General features: G+C 35.7%; 1 protein-coding gene across 11 annotated transcripts in view; it reads right to left on the reverse strand.

The window, feature by feature from the left end:
• COL24A1 (collagen type XXIV alpha 1 chain) overlaps nt 1-19,558 on the reverse strand; it is a 310,376-nt gene that overhangs the window by 86,192 nt on the left and 204,626 nt on the right. For all 11 annotated transcript variants that reach the window (XM_088791263.1, XM_088791262.1, XM_074335082.2 and 8 more), the window contains 4 exons: nt 12,020-12,073; nt 11,585-11,638; nt 10,223-10,276; nt 9,955-10,062 (listed from right to left, as the gene is read on the reverse strand). In XM_088791263.1, the coding sequence (XP_088647389.1) occupies nt 9,955-10,062; nt 10,223-10,276; nt 11,585-11,638; nt 12,020-12,073 (270 nt within the window). The remainder of the gene's footprint in view (nt 1-9,954; nt 10,063-10,222; nt 10,277-11,584; nt 11,639-12,019; nt 12,074-19,558) is intronic.

Here is a 19,558-nt window from a genome sequence, read left to right on the forward strand (position 1 = left end):
ATCATGCCAACATAAACAGATAGGGAAAAATCACATTTCGGTAAACATAATCAAGTTTTGTCCTAAAGGAATAAAACAAGACAATTTCATTTTTATACATTCAATTTTGGAGTCTATGGCTTCACATATATTTAGATCTTCAAAACCACAGTGATGGATTTTTTTTTTTTTAAGAAATGGATGACAGACCATAAGTCAGGCAGATGTGTTTTCTCAGATGCTTCCAAACTCTTTTCTCTTATAGAGTTCTGCATTAGGCAACTGAACATTTTAGCACAGAATACAAGCATAAAATACACTTTTTTTTCCTTCTGTTCAAAGACGTCTGCATTTTGTTTTTGAGAATTTGTTGCTGATGCTTCCTTTACTTTATTTTTCAACCCAGGTCTCATTTCCCAATCTTCTAGAAAGTAAGAAGAGTATCTCTTTAAAAAATTTCAATTTCTTTTTCTCACTTTCTTGTTTAATTTTTAAGCATTTAAAGTAGTATGTTTGCGACACTGCCTAAGGAAGAATATTTAAAAGTGCAAAAATAAATCCAACATCAGGCTGTCTGATTAAGCAATAGTTCCTTGGATCATAAAATTCTTTTGGAAAAAACATGCTATGGTATTTTTACTGAGTTTATGAGCTGAAAGGCATTTAAAATTCCAAGGAGAACAACAAAAAGAATAAAAAAGAAACACACATGTGTTGTTACTAAAAAAAGACACCAAAGATGTGTACAAGGCTGAATCGTTCCTGGGAAAAATTATAAAGCAGATGAAATCTGTGTTTATCATTTTTCCATGCCTTATTTTCAGCCCCTTTTTCATCTCTGCTCTGCATATCACCAGCTGTCACGCTGCATCATCCCTACCTGGGACTTCTGGCTCTGTTATCCTACGGCATGATTAGGCCTTTCTTTTCCTTAGTTGTGTTCCACTCCCCACCAATTTTAGATTTCTGCTAGGAAACTAGGCTAGTTGACTGAAAAAAAAAAAAAAATCCATGAGAAAGTGCTAATAATTGTTAATGAATTTCTTGTATAAAAACAAATTTGATAAAAATTCTCAGGAAGATAATCATACTTTCTTGGCACTTGTTACTTGGCTTCTCTGTGAGTTTTCTAAAAACCCTGATGAATTTTCTAAAAAAGATAAAAACAATCAAGAGCCCTGGAAAGGCAAAATAGAAGCCCAACGCTGGTTACCTCATGGAAAAGTGTGACTTAAAAACACAAAACTCAGGAGTAAAGGAACTACAGCCAGCTCTGCCATCTGCTATGTTATTATGTATAAGCCTGTTAGTCTTCTCAGAGTCTCTGTTTTGTCAGTTGTAAAATGGGGAATAATAAAGCATCTATAGAATATTGGAAGGATTCTGTGACAGAATATAAGTGAAATTATATTGCTCAGTGTCTGGATCAATGGTGTTTAAGGTGATTTTGGTGGGGGAGACTCCCTCGTGCTTGGGTTTGTTGTAGTGGAACACCCATCACAAGACTGGGAGGGCAGGACAGAGGAGAAATGGACACTTTATCACTTCTGTAAAACTGAGGGGAAAATACTCAATTTACCATGGCTCAAAATCAAGTGACCCTTCTGGTTCATCCTCAACTTTCAAATACCACTTTGAAATATGCTGGTACAATGATCTAGTGTTTTGAGGAAGGGGCCACAGAGCATCCTTTTAATTGTTGCAGAAGGAATTATAATCACTGGTAAATGATATGAATGGTGAGCTGGCCAATCTTTCTTTGTGGTGTTTGCTGTATTCCTCCAGATAGAGCTTCCTCTTAGTTCTCAGAACCTAATTGAGATAATTAGGGCAGGGAGCATCACTGATAGACATTCAACGATCTGATGTTAGAAGCCAGAGGAAGAGAAATACACAAAAAAGTGTAAAGACTACAAATTTGGTAAATGACTACTTTGTCTCCCAGTCGGCTTGCATGATTGGTTTACTAATGATCACTTCCTCAGCCTTTACTAAGCCACATGTAGAAATCTGAAGCACGAAAGTACTGGACACTGGTTTATAGGAGGCGTAAAGTCAGAGCCTCTACTTTTGAAGACCTGTGATCTCTCTGGGGGAAAGAGACCTACAGGTTTTAACGTTAACTTACAATCTTTAAAAGGCTGAATAACACTGACAGGGTCAAAAGAAAAGAAAGATCATTTTCTGGTAGGGTCATAAGTGATGACTCCTAAGGTATGAGAATATCTTTAAAGTCAAGAAGTCTTAGAGAAATAGATAGAGAATAATCTTGAGGAGAACTCATGTTTAAAGATATGAGATAAGGAAGAGGAAAGAGTAAAGAAAAACAGGAAAACGACCAGTGAGGCCGTATCTGGAAGAATGCAATGAATATCATAAACGAAGCATTTAAGCAAGATAGAAGCTATTCTTATTATTTGTTTACATCTTCCATTTGCCCCGAGAATTTGTTCACTATAACACTTACAATTTCATCTGAAGTAATATTACAATCGAAGATCAGATATTGATAAATTAAATTATGCTTGCAAGATTTCTTATTTCATCCTGGAGCTAGGATGTTACTCTAGAGGAATAATGTCAGTTCTATGAATACAAATCAGAAATATTCAATAAAACTGAGTTTAAAATAACACAAAATATTCCCCTTCAAATGCTTTATGACAGAATTTCCGTCACTGAGATGATATCACCAGAATAGTGACATAAGTCATTCCTGACTTCAACCTCTCTCTCACCCCTGCTGGAAAAAGGCCAAGTAGCAACTATCCATAAACAAGACACCACTGTGAAAATTCCAGAACTTAAGGTAAGTCTGAAGCACCTCAATGAAGCACAGAGACCGAGAAGGACCACATCAAAAGGGCAAAAGGAGAGGTTTTACTGACTGCATTGTCCTTCCCCCAGGCTAGCACAGCACCACGCTGAGTGGGCATCCTGGGCCTATCATTTCTCCCGTGGAAAACAGAGAACCCAAAGTAGATAATCAGCTCCTCCAGCAATGTAGGATGCTTCCAGTGTGGCCCATTCAGATCTCAGTTCATGAGGATCACTGGGGGAAATCTGGGAACACTACCACAGGGGATCAGATAGAGACAGAGAAGGGAGGTGGGGATCACAGTAACTAGCGCTGGATCTTGGTAGATAGCATTTCCGTTTGTTGCGGCACCTGAGCAGAGATTATAGCCAGTGAGTCTGCCCATCTGTAGAGCTGAGCCGGTGGCCCTGTCTGGTCAGGGAGCATGGTAGGCAGTTCTGTATGATTTAGAACCCCAGCCAAAGAGTCAGAATTGCTGTGGAGTCCGTTCTATGGCCCTGCTGGGCAGGGAAGCAGATTTGCAACCCTGTTCAACTGTCAGGCATAGAAGCCTGTCCTGCTTGATCAGGATATCAGTCCAGAGAAATTGGGCAGCTGTGGAACCAATACTACAGCCCTATGCAGGCAGAGAGCCAAGCTATCAGCCTTTATTAACTGTTGAGCATAACCTCTGGCCCCTTTTAACCAGGGAACCTGAATAGTTATCCTGGGTAGCTTGGAGTCCAGCCTACGGTACTACCCAGTCATGTTGCCCAGCCACCAGCCCTACCCAGCAGCAGAGTTTAGCCTACAACTCTGTCCAATTGCTAAACATAGGGAGCCCAACCAGTAACCCTGTCCAATTGTAGAGCATAGCCTGTGGCCCTGACCAACAAAGGAGCCTAGAAAATGACCCCACCTAACCACTGAACATAGTCTCTAGCCCCACTCAACTGCGATATATAGCTGGAGGCCCCACTTGACTCCTGAGCCTGGCAAATGACCTCACCCAACATAGGAGTATAGCTAGTGACTTGACTGATCATGAACTACAGCCTGTAACTCTGCTCCAATTTGGGGCACAGTTTGAACTTCTGTCCAACTGTGAAGCCATGCTTGTGGCTCCACCTGAAACTGGAGTCCAGCCAGTGGCACCGTTCAGTTAGGGAGCACAAAAGGAGGACCTGCCCAATCACAGAGTCCAACTAGTGACACTGCTTTGCCAGGCAACACCCCCTGAGAACTCACTCTACCAGAAGTAACAGCAGAGCCCAGCTAGGGCCTCCACCTGGCCACAGAGTGCAGCCAGCACCCCAACCCAGTTAGGGTGCATATTCAGTGGCCCCTCTAGAATATGGAGCTCAGCCAGCAGGCCAACTCAACTGCAGAGACCAGCTAGTGGCAACCCTATCCATGCCTCAGAACTTGGGCAGGACCTTGCCCAACTGGAGACCCCAATAGCAAGCTCTACCTGCCTGAAAATGCTACCAGCTGACCCATCCACTATTCAAAGCTAAGCAGACTGGTGAAGATCTTTCCTTGCCAAAACAAACCTGCAATGTCTGGATGAAGAGTCTGCTTATCCAAATGTGCAAATACCAAAGTAAGGATACAAGGATTATAAAGAATCAGGTAAACAAGACAATACCAAAGGAAAGTAATAAAGCTTCCTTTATTACTCCTATACTAATAACTGACACTAAAGAAATGGAACTCTATGATCTGTCTGACAATTCAGAATAATCCTCTTAAAGAAGTTCAGCGAACTTCAAGAGCACACAGACAACTAAATAAAACTAGGAGAGTAATGCATGAACAAAGTGAGAAATTCAACAAAGAAATAGAAACCATAAGAAAATAAAACAAAAATCCTAAAGATGAACAATAAAATGACTGAACTGAAGAATACAATAGAGAGCTTCAACAATGGATTTGAATAAGCAGAAGAAAACAATCAGTGAACTAGAAAGATAACCCATTTGAAGTTATCCAAAGGAGCAAAAAGCAAAACGCAAAAAAAAAAAAAAAAAAAGAAAGAAAAAAGGAAAAAGAGTGAAGAAAACCTATTGTACGTATGGGATAGCACCAAATGAAACAATATATGATATATGCATTGTGGGACTACCAGAAGGTGAAGAGAAAGAGAAAGGGGCAGAAAGTCTACTTAAAGATGTAACTGCTGGGGTGGCTGGTTACCACTGAGCAGTGGTTGGAGTGCAGTGCTCATAACACGGTTTGATTCCCACATGGGCCAGTGAGCTGTGACCTCCATTGAAAACAATGACTTGACATGGAGCTGATGGGTCCTAGAAAAACATATTGTTTTCCAATATCCTTCACCCCCCCCCCAAAAAAAAAAAAGATATAATGGCTGAAAATGTCCCAAACTTGGGGGTTGAAATAGACGTCAAGATTCTTGAGGCCCAAAGGACCCCGAATAAGTTGAACTTGAGATGGGTTACTTTGAGACACACTATAAAAATTGTCAAAAGTCAAAGACAATTTTGAAAGCAGCAAGAGAAAAGTTACTCGTCACATACAAGAGAGCCCCCCTCATAAAATTATAAGTAGATTTCTCAGCAGAAACTTTGCAGCCCCAGAGACAGTGGAATATCTTCAAAATATTGGAAAAAGAACAAAAACAAAAACACCCCAAACCAAAAACTGTTAATCAAGACTACTATACCTAGCAAAGCTGTCCTTCAGAAATGGAATGATAGACTTTCTCAAGTGAACAAAAACTGAAGAGTTTATCACCACCACACCTGCCTTACAAGAAATGCTAAAGGACATTTTTCAAGCTGAAATAAAAGGAAGTAACGAAAGTCATGAAAACGTATGAATGTGTAAAATTCACCAGTAAAGATAAATACATATTCAAAGCCATATTCTCTAATATTCAATGGTGGTATGTAAATCACAACTCTAGTTCAAAAGTTAAGAAACAAAGGTATTAAAAATAACTATAACTACAATAATTAGTTACTGGATACATAACATAAAAAGAAGTAAACTGTAACATCGATAACCTAAAATGTGAATGGGGGAGAGGAAGAAGTAAAGACATAAAGTTTCATGCTATCAAAGTTGTTACCAACTTAAACTAGGATGTTTTAAGATATTTTATGGGAGTCACCAAGGAAAATACATGTAGTAGATACACAAAACTATAATAAAGGATTCAAAACATACTGTTACAAAAATTTATAAAGTAGAAAAAAAGAAGGCAGCAAGTGAGGAAGCAAGGAAGAAACAATCTACAAAACAGTCAGTAAATAATTAAAATGACAATAGGAAGCCCTAACTCATCAATAATTATTTTAATTGCAAATGAATTAAATTCTCCAATCAAAAGTCATAGAATGGATGAATGGACAAAATAACAAGACCCAACTACATGCTGCCTACAAAAGGCTCACTTAAGTTTTAAGGATATACAAAGACTGAGAGTGAAGGTATGGAAAGAAATATTTCAAGCAAAATAAAGCAGGGGTAGATATACATATCAGACAAAATATACTTTAAGCTAAAAATAGTCACAAGAGACAAAGAAGGTCATTATATAATGACAAAGGGTCAATTAATGAATAATGTATACTAATTGTAAATATTTATACACCAAACATTGGCATACCTAACTATATAAAGCAAATATTAACAGAAATAAAAGGAGAAATGAACACCAATGCAATAATACTTGGAAACTTTAATACCCCTCTCTAGGATGGCCGTATTGTCCACTAAGACAGAGAATCAACAAGGAAACAGTGAATTGGAACAACACAATAGACCAAACTAACCTAACAGACATATTCCATCAAACAGCAGTAGAATGCATATTCTTATCAAGTCCACACAGAACATTTTTGAGGATAGATCATATATAGGGCCACAACACAAGCTTCAACAAATTCAAGAATATACAAATTATATCAAGTATCTTTTCTGAGCACAGTGGTTTGAAACCAAAAATCAATAACAGGATGAAACCTGGGAAAACTCACAAATATATGAAAATTTAAAAAAATATATATGCCTAAACAACCAATGGATCAAAGAAGAAATCAAAAGGGAAATAAAAAAATATCTTGCGACAAAAATGAAACACAACATACGAAACCTTTGAGATGCACCAAAGCAGTTCTAAGGACGAAGTTCATAGTTATAAATGCCTATATTAAAAAGGGGAAAAAAATCTCAAATAAACAACCTTACTTTACACCTCAGGAAGTAGGAAAAGAAGAACAAACTAAGGCCAAAGTTAGCAGAAGTAAGAAAATGATAAAGATTAGAAAAGAAATAGAGAATAAGAAAACAACAGAAAAGATGAACAAAACTAAGAACTGGATTTTTGAAATGATAAACACAATTGACAAACCTTTAGCTAGACTCACCAAGAAAAGAGAGGGCTCAAATAAAGTCAGAAATGAAAGAAGAAGCCATTATAAATGATACCACAGAAAGACAAAGAATCATAAGAGTCTACTATATACAATTATCTGCCAATAAATTGAACAACCTAGAAGAAATGGATAAATTTCTGGAATCCTACTAACTACAAAGACTGAATCATAAAGAAATAGAAAATCTAAATAGACCAAAAATGAGTAAGGAGATTGAATCAGTAATGAGGAAATTCTGAAAAAGACAAATCCAGTTTCACTGATCAATTCTACCAAACATTTAAAGAAGAATTAATGCTAATCTTTCAAAATTTTGAATACACCCAAGGTTATGTTATGAGCTCAGCACTACCTTGATACCAACACCAGCCAAGGATGCCACAGGGGGAAAAATAATGCAGGCCAATAACACTGATAATAGACGCAAAAATCTTCAACAAAATATGAGCAGACCAAATTCAACAATAGAGTTAACCCCTGAAAAATATAGGTTTGAACTGCACAGGTTCACTTATACATGGATTTTTCCCCCCAATAATTTCAGCCTTCTGTATCCCTGAGCTTTGCATCTGTGGATTCAACCAATGGTGGACCCACGGTTGGAAATCCACAGATGCAAAGGGCCAACTCTGCATTGTTCTATGCCATTTTATATAAGGGACTAGAGTATCCACATGTTTTGGTATCTGCGTGGGGAAGGGCGGGGGCTGGAACCAATACCCTGTAGATACTGAGCGACTGTAGTTAAGTTTTGGGGGAGTCAAAAGTTATACATGGATTTTCAACTGTGCAAGGGGTTGGCACCCATAACCTCCACATCGTTCAAGTGTCAATTGTACATTAAAAGGATCAGACACCATGAACTAGTGGGATTTATTTCAGGGATGCAAGGATAATTCAACATCTGCAAATTAATCATTGTGATAAACCACTGTCATAAAATTAAAGCTAAAAACCATATAATCATCTCAAATAGATGCATAAAAAGCATTTAACGAAATTCAGTGAACTTTCATGACAAAAATTCTCAACACTTGGGTAGGAATAAACATATTGTAACATGGTAAAACCATAGATGACAAATCCACAGCTAACATCATACTCAAAAGTGAAAGGTTGAAAGCTTTTCTTCTAAGATCAGGAGGAACAAGACAAGGGTGCCCACTCTCACCACTCCTATTCAAAATAGTACTAGAAGTCCTAGACAGAGCAATTAGGCATGAAAAAGATATAAAAGGCATCCGAATCAGTAAGAGAGAAGTAACTGTCTGTGTCTGCAGATCACATGATCTTAATATATAGAAAACCTTAATGACTCCACCAAAAAAACTATTAGAATTAATAAATTATTTCAATAAAGCTGCAGGACAAAAACAATCAACCTACAGAACCCTGTCACATTTCCACACACTGAGAATGAATTATCTAAAAAAGAAACAAAACAACCCCACTTAGAATAGCATCAAAAACAATACTTAGGGATAAATAGAACCAAGAAGGGGAAATATCTGTACACTGAAAACTATAAGATATTGATGAAAGAAATGGAATATGACACAAATAAATGGAAAAAAATATGTTCATAGATAAAAATTAATAGTGCTAAAATGTCCATACTACCCAAAGTTATCTGTAGAGTCAGTATAATCCCGATCAAGACTCTAATAGCAGTTTTTATAGAAATAGAAAAAAAAAACCTAAAATTTGCATGGAACCACAAAAGACCCAAAAAAGCCAAAATAATCTTGAGAAAGAAAAACAAAGCTGGAAGCATCACATTTCCTAATTTCAAACTATATTAATACCAAACAGTATTAATCAAAACAGTTTGATACTGCATTAAAACAGACATATAGACCAATGGAAAAGAATCAAGAACCCAGAAATAAACTCATGCATATATGGTTAACTAATATTTGAAAAAAAAATATGGCATATGTATATATCTGTATGTGTGTGTGTGTGTATATATATATATATATATATATATATACACACGCACATATAAACACACACATATATGTATATGTATATATGTGTATATATGTATATGGTTTATATATACAATGGAATATTGTTCAGCCATACAAAGAAGGAAATTCAGCCATTTGCAACAATATAGATGGACCTTGAAGATATTATGCTTTGTGAAATAAGTCAGACAGAGAAAGACAAATAATGTATGATCTCATGTATATATGTCATCTAAAAACTCTGAACTCATAGAAACAGAGTGTACAAACTTCAGTTATAAGATGAATAAGTTATGGGGATCTAATGTAAAGCATTGTGACTATACTTAAAATACTGTATTGAATACTTGAAAGTAGCTAAGAGAGAAAAATCTTAAAAATTCCCACCACACACACAAAAAAGGTAACTATGTTAGGCGGTGGATGTGTTAACTAACCTTATTATGGTAATCATTTAGCAATATATACATATATCAAATCAACACCTTATACACCTTACACTTATATGTTATATGTCAATTATAGCTCAATAAAGGATTTAAAAAAAGAAGTAAATGGCTTGTGTGATACATGGAAAAAGTGTCTATCCTCCTTGGATATTAGGCAGGCTGGTAATCACTCCCTGGTTTGTCTCTCTCTCAAGCCACGGTTCCACACCTCCAATTACCAAGAGGACATACAAGGGGGTCAGAATGTGTGTGTGTGTGTGTGTGTGTGTGTGTGTGTGTGTGTGTGTGTGTGTGTGGACACACATGGGGTCTGAGTTCACTGAGTATTTGAAAATGAACCCAGTGGTACTCACCAGAGTGCCCCTTAGACCTGGTCTTCCCAAGGGCCCTGAAGTCCCTGGTAAGCCCATCTCTCCTTTTTCTCCGTCCTCTCCAGGAAGTCCCCTTCCTCCTGGGTTCCCCTGTAACCCAGTAAAAATGTTTAAGAAAGGAAAAGCAGTGAAACAATTATACCACACAATAAGCAGATTTTTGTTTAGAACATAAACATAGTTATATATAACATTTTAAAGACTTCACAAAAACATTTACTTTATACATAATATTAAAAGCATAATTTACCTTTAATCCATCTTTTCCTTGGAGACCTTCTTCTCCAGGAGCTCCTGGTTCACCCTATTTTGTAGCAGAAACAATAAGTCTTATTATTTTGCAAAATAATTTTCTTTTTTGTTTTGCCCCTGGTATTTATAGAAAGTAGCAGGTTCATGTGTATTTCTTCCTACTTTATTTATAAGGAATATTTGACAGTATAATAAGCATGATTTAATTTTTCTGGCATAGCTCTGAAGATGATTTTTAAAGAGTCATACTGTTATAAATTCAAATACATGATGGTCCCCTAATAGCCATAACTTTTAGATAATAAAAGATAACATATATTCATTTGGTAGCTCTGGAAATTTATATAGTTAGACCTGTGTTTTTGAGTTGGAGGACTGTTAAACAGTGCATCTTACAAAATTATAGTAGCTTGCTGTACTAAATTGACAAGGATTAATAAAAATTAATTCAGTTAAATTTGGTGTACATGATTTTTAGAGTATTTTCTCCCTTACTGAGGAGAGGCAATGAAGAAGTCCCTGGTATATAAAGATGCTGTCTTGTAGACACAGAACTTACAGAAATGAAGAGATATCCTTTATGAAGCTAATAAAGTATTTGCTCTCTTGCTACCTGAACTATTTAAAAGTACATTAATCAGTGCATCTTCACAGTTGTCCCACTGTTTCCGCCACTGATACTTCCATTACCCTGATCTCACACTGTCCACCCGGACCCTGCCAAAAAGGGGGGAAATGAAAAAGAACCTGGGTGCAAACAATATCTCCCTACTTTGGATTTTAGTAAACAAACATCTCAATATTATCTAGGGCACTACTATCTTGGGATCAAATTAAAGGCTGTCTACGTTAGAATAACTTCTGTACACTAATTACAACTACTTACAATTATTTCCTTGAATCTTGGTAAGCCTGCATAACTTTGTTGTTGTTTTTTTAAAACACAAATTAAATATCAGTATTTTGACTGTCTTGTTAGGTCAGGAAATATCCTGAATGTTCATCACTAGTATTTGTGAATTTCGTCTTTATGCTGACATTAAAGACAATCATAGTGATTCCTCATATTTGGAAAGGGTTCTGCAAAGTACAACCAATTCGGAGAAAAAGATGTATGAGATTAGGACTCTAAATGCTACTAAATTACAATGTGAACAGAGTTTGGCACATGGCTTTGAAATTACGGGATAAAGACAAACATTTTCTATAATGCACCAAAAAGGTTTATTATGCAATTTTTGAAGTCTTCAGGCTAAGTTTCGAGTGTCTGAAATATGTGGACAGTGCATTAAAATGATTTCTAGTAGGTATTTACTCATAAGTCTAGCTCCACAGCAACGACAGCCAATTAAGCACTTACCCGTAACCCTGGTTCCCCAGCGACTCCAACACTGCCTGCAGGTCCAACATCTCCCTGAAGAAAAAAAAAGGAAAAGAGTAAACTCTTTCCTACTAAAACTGCATATCTAATTATTATGGAGGTCATATCATGAGGACAGGGGGTTCCAAAACACTTCCCACGTTTTCCTTTTCTCTAGATTAATTTATTGTATTTTGCGTCATTAGCTTTATCTTTTGTATCCCCTCCCTTGTATAAATATATATACAAATCTGTATACATATATACAGATATTTTTCTGACAAACACTTTTTTCTGACTCATTTGAAAACACTTGCCATTTTTATATGCTGTACTTCACCTGCTTTCAAGATGGTTTTGCCAAAATGTGGCAAACATACGGGATTCGATGGTGAAAGTTTGGAGACCCTTCCCTTTACTGTGTAGGAAGGTTACCTTTGCACCTGGCTCGCCTTGCAGACCAGATTCTCCCTCAATACCTGAAGGGCCCTAGAAGAGATGATTTAACACATGGTTTGTACACACTCCTTCATCAATTACAAAGGCAATAACAACCTCATAAGATGGTAGTAATTTTTAGCACAAGGGTGAGATATCTATGTCCAGGAAAGGGTCTTTGATGCCTGCCCCATTATAAATTTTATGGCACAAGACCAGATAATTTCTGGGAACTTTAAACAGTTTAAATGCCAAACAATATAACCTGAAATCAAGACTTTTAAGACCAGTTTCTTCTAATTCTTCCTCTCATTCTTTAATCCTTGGTCAAAGACAAGCTATCACCCATTTGCTTTTCTAATTTTCTATTCTCCTACCGTGTGTGTGTGTGTGTGTGTGTGTGTGTGTGTGTGTGTGTGTGTGTTCATTTTTTTATCTCTCCTATCCATTTCTGTTCAGCCCTCTAGAACATACTTCCTTAAAAAATTCAATTTTCTTTATTGGTTTTGTAAAATATATCACACAAAGAAGACAAATTTATTCACATTATAAAAGATTCTATCTATCTATCTATCTATCTATCTATCTATCTATCTATCTATCTATCTATCATCTATCTATCATCTATCTATGGCATTTTTTCCATTCTCCTTTCACAAGTGAGTCAGTTGGGAAGCTTTCAGTTTTTTTGCCTTGAAAACACAACTTCTTGCAATCAGTGGCTGTTTCTAGGCCTGGATCTCCTACAATTGCTGTTGTACTTATTATTTATTTACTTATTTATTTGTCTCTTGGAGATATTTATCTGATTTTTGAACATGTTTGACTCCCTGCTGTCTTTTCTCTTCTCCCTCTTCCTCTTTTCTACCCCCACTCTCTGTGTAATGTGTGTGTCCACACACACACATATGTGTACTCATAATTATAAAACACATACATATGTAATCTATAATTCCCATGTTTTTGGAGTAGAGAGGTAGTTTAAAGCATTATTTCATAATACTGCCTTGACCAAAAGTTTTCTGTTTGCTTTCTATCCTTCAGGGATTCCTCAATAGTTCTGATCCATGGCTGATAATCTTCCTTAAAATTGTTATAGATTAAAATATCACTTACATCATTATAGTATGTTAGATAAAAGTACGGTTTTCCATTTTAACTTAGCCTCTCAAATCCATTTTCACATTGATTTCTTTTCAAAATAACAACTATACATGCACAACAGTACTGATGGACTTATCATGAAAAGCGCCAGAGGCAACTATTTTATACATCAATTTTTGTTTTAGTTCACTTAGTGATTACATCTATAATTCAAAAAGTGTATCTTTACTTCTTGATGTATTACCTTGCTAAAGTTTAATTCCATTATACTCCCTCTGTCTTACCATCATTTCACCAATTTTTCCACAATTATTTAAATTTCCCTGTTGGTTACCTTTGTGACTTCTTTATTACGCGAGGCAGTATAGAATGGTACTCGAGAGGAAGGAATATGAAGTGAGACTGCCTGGGTTTCTTATTTGCCTAAGAAACGATAGAATTTATATCCTACTCTAAGATTAAAATTCTCTCCTGAGAGAGAATTCCAACTCTTTCAGGACTTCTTCCATATGAAAATTGCTTTTAATCTCACAGGGCTTCTCCAGTCCTCAAATTTCTCCCAATCTGTCAGCTCCTCTTGGCTTCCTTCCTTAGGCTAAATCCAGTAGCTGATATTCTGATCTCTGTTGTACCTATTTTCTTATACCAATCTTGAATTAGCACTTTAAATTGCCTTTTCCATTTATATTCCCAGTTGAATACTGCTGGGAAAATTTACACACTTGTGCAAAGAGGCATCATTACTGTTCTGTGTCATGGTGGCTAAGAGAATGGGCTGTGGAAAGAGATGCCTAAATTTAAATGGAGGCTCCACAACTACCACTAGCTATTGCTCTTGAGCAAGTTACTTAACCATTTCATGTCCTGGTTTCCTCATCTGTAGAATGAGGATAACAACTGCATCTATCTCATAGTGTGTCGTGACAGTTCATTAATATGGCAAAGCACATAAGTATGCTAGTCACTTAGAAAGAGCTCCAAAATAATTTGCTATTGTTATCATTATTCATTCATATAACGTAAACTCACAGCGTCCTACTTCAGCTTGACTTTTAGTAAGGTATGCTCCTTTACTTGTCTTTTATTATTTCCTTCTTCCATTATCCCCAACCACTATTCTAAATCAGTATATTTTTCTCAACTAACTTAACCCTTACTCCTTATCACAACAGAATTCTTGTCTCCTATACTGATTAAAAAAAAAAAAAAGCTTTCTTTTGGCTTAGAGGATGTGTAACAGATGTTATTAGCCTTTCCACCTCCCACCCCCCATAACCTTTCTTTCCTTAATTACATTTATTGGGCTGAAATTGATTACTAAAATTATATAGGTTTCAAGTATACAATTGTATAGGTATGTTCACCATCCAGAGTCAGTTCTCCTTCCATCACCACATATATGATGCAATTTACCCTCTTTTACCACCCTCCCTTCCCCCTTAACTTCTGGTAACTGTTTATGAATTTTTGTTTGTTTGTCTTGTTCATTTGTTGCTTTCAGTTTTGTATCCCATATATGACTGAAATCATATGGTTCTCAACCTTTTCTCTTTGGCTTATTTTGCTTAATAATGATCATCTCAAGATCTAGCCATGGTGTCACAAATGGCAGTATTTCATCTTTTCTTATGGCCAAGTAATATTCCATCGTACATATGAACCACATCTTCTTTATCTAATTATCTATTGAAGGACACTTCAGTTGTTTCCATGACTTGGCCACCATAAATAATGCTGCAATGAACATAGGGGTACATACATCTTTATGGATAAATTTTTTCAGTTTTTTGGATAGATACCCAAAAGAGGGATTGCTGGGTCATAGGTAATTCTATTCTTAATTTTTAGAGGAACCTTCATATTGTTTCCTATAGTGGCTATACCAATACCAATATATATTTCCGCCAGCAATGTATGAGGGTTCCTTTTCCTCCACAACCTCTCCAACACTTGTTATTACTTGTTGCTAATAGCCATTCAAACAGGTGTGAGGTTGTATCTCGTTGTGGTTTTGATTTGTACTTCCCTAATAGCAAGTGAAGTTGAGCATTTTTTCATATATCTATTGGCCCTTTGTATGTCTTCTTGGGAAGAGTGTCTGTTCAGGTCCTCAGCCCATTTTTTTTTTTTTTTTTTTAATTTTTATTGGGAATATTGGCGAACAGTGTGTTTTTTCCAGGACCCATCAGCTCTGTATCAAGCCATTGTTTTCAATCTAGTTGTGGAGGGCGCAGCTCACTGGCCCATGTGGGAATTGAACCGGTGACCTTAGTGTTATGAGCACTGCACTCCAACCACTAAGCCAACTGGCCGCCGAGCCCATTTTTCAATTGGACTGATTCTTTTTTTGTTATTGAGTTGTATGACTTCTTTATATATTTTGGATATTAGACCCTTATTGGAGGTGTTTGCAAATATCTTCTCCCATTCGGTTGGTTGCCTCTTTGTTTTGTTGGCAGTTTCTTTTGCTGTGTGGAAGCTTTTTAGTTTGATACAGTCCCATTCACTTATTTTTGTTTTTACTTCCCTTGCCTTTGAGGTCAAATTCATAAAATCCTCTCTAAACCTGAGATCCATAAGTTTAGTACCTATGTTTTCTTCTATGCAATTTATTGTTTCAGGTCTTATGTTTAGGTCTTTGATCTATTTTGAATTAATTTTGGTACATGGTGACAGACAGCAGTCTAGTTCTATTCTTTTGCATGTGGCTTTCCAATTCTGCCAGCACCATTCATTGAAGAGGCTTTCTTTTCTCCATTGTATGTTTTTAGCTCCTTTGTCGAAAATTATCTGCCCTATATATGTGGGCTTATTTCTGGGTTCTCAATTCTATTCCTTTGGTCTGTGTTTCTGATTTTCTGTCAATAGCATACTGTTTAATTATTGTTGTTTGTAGTATAAATTTAAATCAGCGAGTATGATACCTCCAGCCTTGGTGTTTTTTCTCAGGATTGCTTTGGCTATTTGGGGGTCTTTTATGATTCCATAGAAATGTGATGATTTTTTTTGTTCTATTTCTTGAAAAAATGTCATTGGGAATTGGATGGAGATTGTATTTAATCTGCATATTGCTTTAAGTCATATGGCCATTTTAACTACGTTGATTCTTCCAATCCATGAACACGGAATAGCTTTCCCTTTCTTTGTGTCTTCAATTTCTATTAAAATGTCACACAGTTTTCAGTATATAGATCGTTCACATCCTCTGTTAAGTTTATTCCTAGATATTTTATTCTCTTTGTTGCGATTGTCAAAGGAATTATTTTGTTCATCTCTTTTACTGAAATTTCATTATTATCGAGAAATGCAATGATTTGTGTACACTGATTTTGTATTCTGCAACTTTACTGTATATATTTATTGTTTCTAATAGTTTTTGATGGACTCTTCAGGGTTTTCTATATAAAGAATCATGTGATCTGCAAAAAGTGACAATTTAACTTCTTCATTCCCAATTTGAATGCATTTATTTCTCTTTCCTGGTTGCTCTGGGTAGGACTTCTAATACTCTGTTGAATAACAGTGGTGAGACATGGCATTCCTCTCTTGTTTCTGATATAGAGGAAAAGCTTTCAGTTTTTCACCATTAAGTATGATATTAGCTGAGGGTTTGTCATATACGGCCTTTATTATGTTGAGGTACTTTTCTTCTATACCCATTTTATTGTTTTAACCATAAGTGGATATTGCATCTTATCAAATGTTTCTTCTACATCTATTGATATGAGATTTTTATCCTTTATTTTGTTTATGTAGTAGATCACATTGATCAATTTGCATGCGTTGAACCAACTTTGCACCCTTGAAATGAACCTCACTTAATTATGATGCATAATCTTTTGAATGTATTGTTGTATTCAATTTGCTGGTATTTTATTTAAAATGTTTACATTTGTAGTCATCAGAGATATTGGACTATAGTTTTCTTTTTTGTGTTCTCCTTACCAGGTTTTGGTATCAGGGTAATGTTGGCCTCATAAAATGAGTTAGAAGTATTAATGCTTCTTCTTCAATTTTTTGGAAAAGTTTGAGGAGGACAGGTATTGAGTCATCTTTGAATGTTTGGTAGAGTTCACCAGTGAAGGCATCTGATGCTGGAATTTTGCTTTTGCAGAGGTTTAGGATGATGTTTCAATTTCCTTACTGTTGATCAGTCTATTTCGATTTTCTAGTTCTTTGTGATTCAGTCTAGGAAGGTCATATATTTCTAAGCACTTGTCCATTTCTTCTAGGTAATTGAATTTTGTGGCATATAGTCCGTCATAATATTCTTGTATGACTCTGTATTTCTGTGTTATCCATTGTAATTTCTCTTTCACATCTATTTGTTTTTTCCTCTTTTTTCCTAGTGAGCCTAGCAGGGGTTTGTCTATTTTATTAATATTCTCAAAGAGCCAGATCTTTGTTGCATTAATTTCATTCTCTGTTTAATTGTGCTCTGATTTTCATTATTTCCTTCCTTCTGCTGACTGCGGGTTTCATTTGCTTTTTTTCTAGTTCTTTAAGATGTAATTTTAGGTTGTTTATTTGGGATTTTTTTGTTTGTTTCTTGAGCTAGGCCTGTAATGACATAAATTTCCCTTTCATTACTACTTTAACAGTATCTCAATAATTTTGATATGTTGTATTTTCATCCTCATTTGTTTCTATGTATCTTTTGATCTCTCTTTTTATTCTTTCTTTGAGCCAATAGTTCTTTGGCAGCATGTTGTTTAATCTCCACATATTTGTGGTTTTTCCTGCTTTCTTTTTACAGTTGATCTCTAATTTCAAAGCACTGTGGTTGGGGAATATGCTTGGTATGATTTTAATCTTCTTAAATTCATTGAGGCTAGTTTTGTGTACCAACATATGTTCTATGTCCACTAAAAAAGAATGTGTAGTCTGGTGTTCTGGGATGAAAGGCTCTGTAAATTTCAATTATACCTATTTGGCCCAATGTGTCATTTAAGGCTGATATTTCCTTATTGATTTTCTGTTTGGATGAGCTATCCATAGCTGTCAATGGGGTATTTAGGTTCACTATTTTAACGGTGTTTTTGTTAGTTTCACCCTTCAGTTTTGTCTGTAGTTGCTTTATATATTTATATATTTTGGTGTTCCCTGATTGGGAATATATATATATATATATATATATATATATATATATATATATATATATATACACATACATGATAAAGGGGACACTACAACAAGAAGACATATATATATATATATATATATATATATATATATATATATATATATATGTCTTCTTGTTGTAGTGTCCCCTTTATCATTATGAAATGCCCTTCTTTGTCTCTTGTTACCTTTTTTATCCTGAAGTCTGTTTCATCAGATATAAGTATGACTACACCTACTTTTCTCTGGATGCCATTTGCTTGGCGTAGTAGTTTTCACCCTTTCACTTTGAGTCTATATTTGTCCTTGCAGCTGAGATGTGTCCCTTGATGGTAGCATATAGTTGGGTTTTGTTTTTTGATTCAACTTGCTCCTCTGTGTCTTTTTCTTAGTGAGTTCAGTTAATTTTCATTTAGGTGATTATTGATATATGAGGATTTCTTATCATTCTTTTGTTTTCTGGTAGCTTGGTGTCTCCATTGTTTCTTTGCCTTTATGTTTCTGTCTGTTACTTTAGTTTGTGATACTCTATGATTTATGATTTTTTTCTTTGTTTCCTCTGTTTCGTGTTTCAGTTTTGGATATTTTTTACTTCCTTTTTTTTTTTTTTTTGAGTGGTTACCATTACGTTTATGTAAAAGAAAGTTTCATATGTACAGTAGTCCTTTTTCTTTAGCATGCATCTTATCTCCATTCCCCCTTGCTGATTCAGTCCTTTACAACCACCCTCCTTTTATGCTTTTGTTGTCACAAATTATCCCTGTTTATGCTATGAGTTCATTTTCAATTTGCAGTAGCAAATTGTCTTCTTATCTTTTCATTTTTTATGTTTTAGCCTCCTTTACCTTTTATGTTATGTTTAAGTCTATAGTGCCCTATTCTGAGTAGGGGTTGCCATTCCCTGCTTCTGTGTGTCTGTTACCCATCTTACTTGTAGTTTTGTATCCTTTTGTCTTTTTGTTTTAACTAGAATAACCTCCTTCAGTAGTTCCTGTAATGAAGGCCTTGTGGTGGAAAATTCCCTCAGCTTCTGTATATCTGTAAAGGTCTTTATTACTGCTTCATATCTAAAGTATAATTTTGCTGGATATATTATTCTTGGCTGGTAATTTCTCTCTTTCAATAGTTTGAATATTTGATTCCACTCCCTCCTAGCTTGTAGAGTTCCTGCTAAAAATCTCATGATAATCTAATGGGTTTTCCTTTGTTATTGGCTTCCTTCCCCTGGCTTCCGTGAAAATTCTTTCTTTGTCATTAATTTTTGACACTTTCAATATAATGTGCCTTGGAGAAGGCCTTTAGGATTGAGAT

This window comes from Rhinolophus sinicus, chromosome 14 (assembly GCF_057876585.1).
Source record: "Rhinolophus sinicus isolate RSI-liver-muscle chromosome 14, RSI-T2T, whole genome shotgun sequence".
Classification (NCBI taxonomy): domain Eukaryota; kingdom Metazoa; phylum Chordata; class Mammalia; order Chiroptera; family Rhinolophidae; genus Rhinolophus; species Rhinolophus sinicus.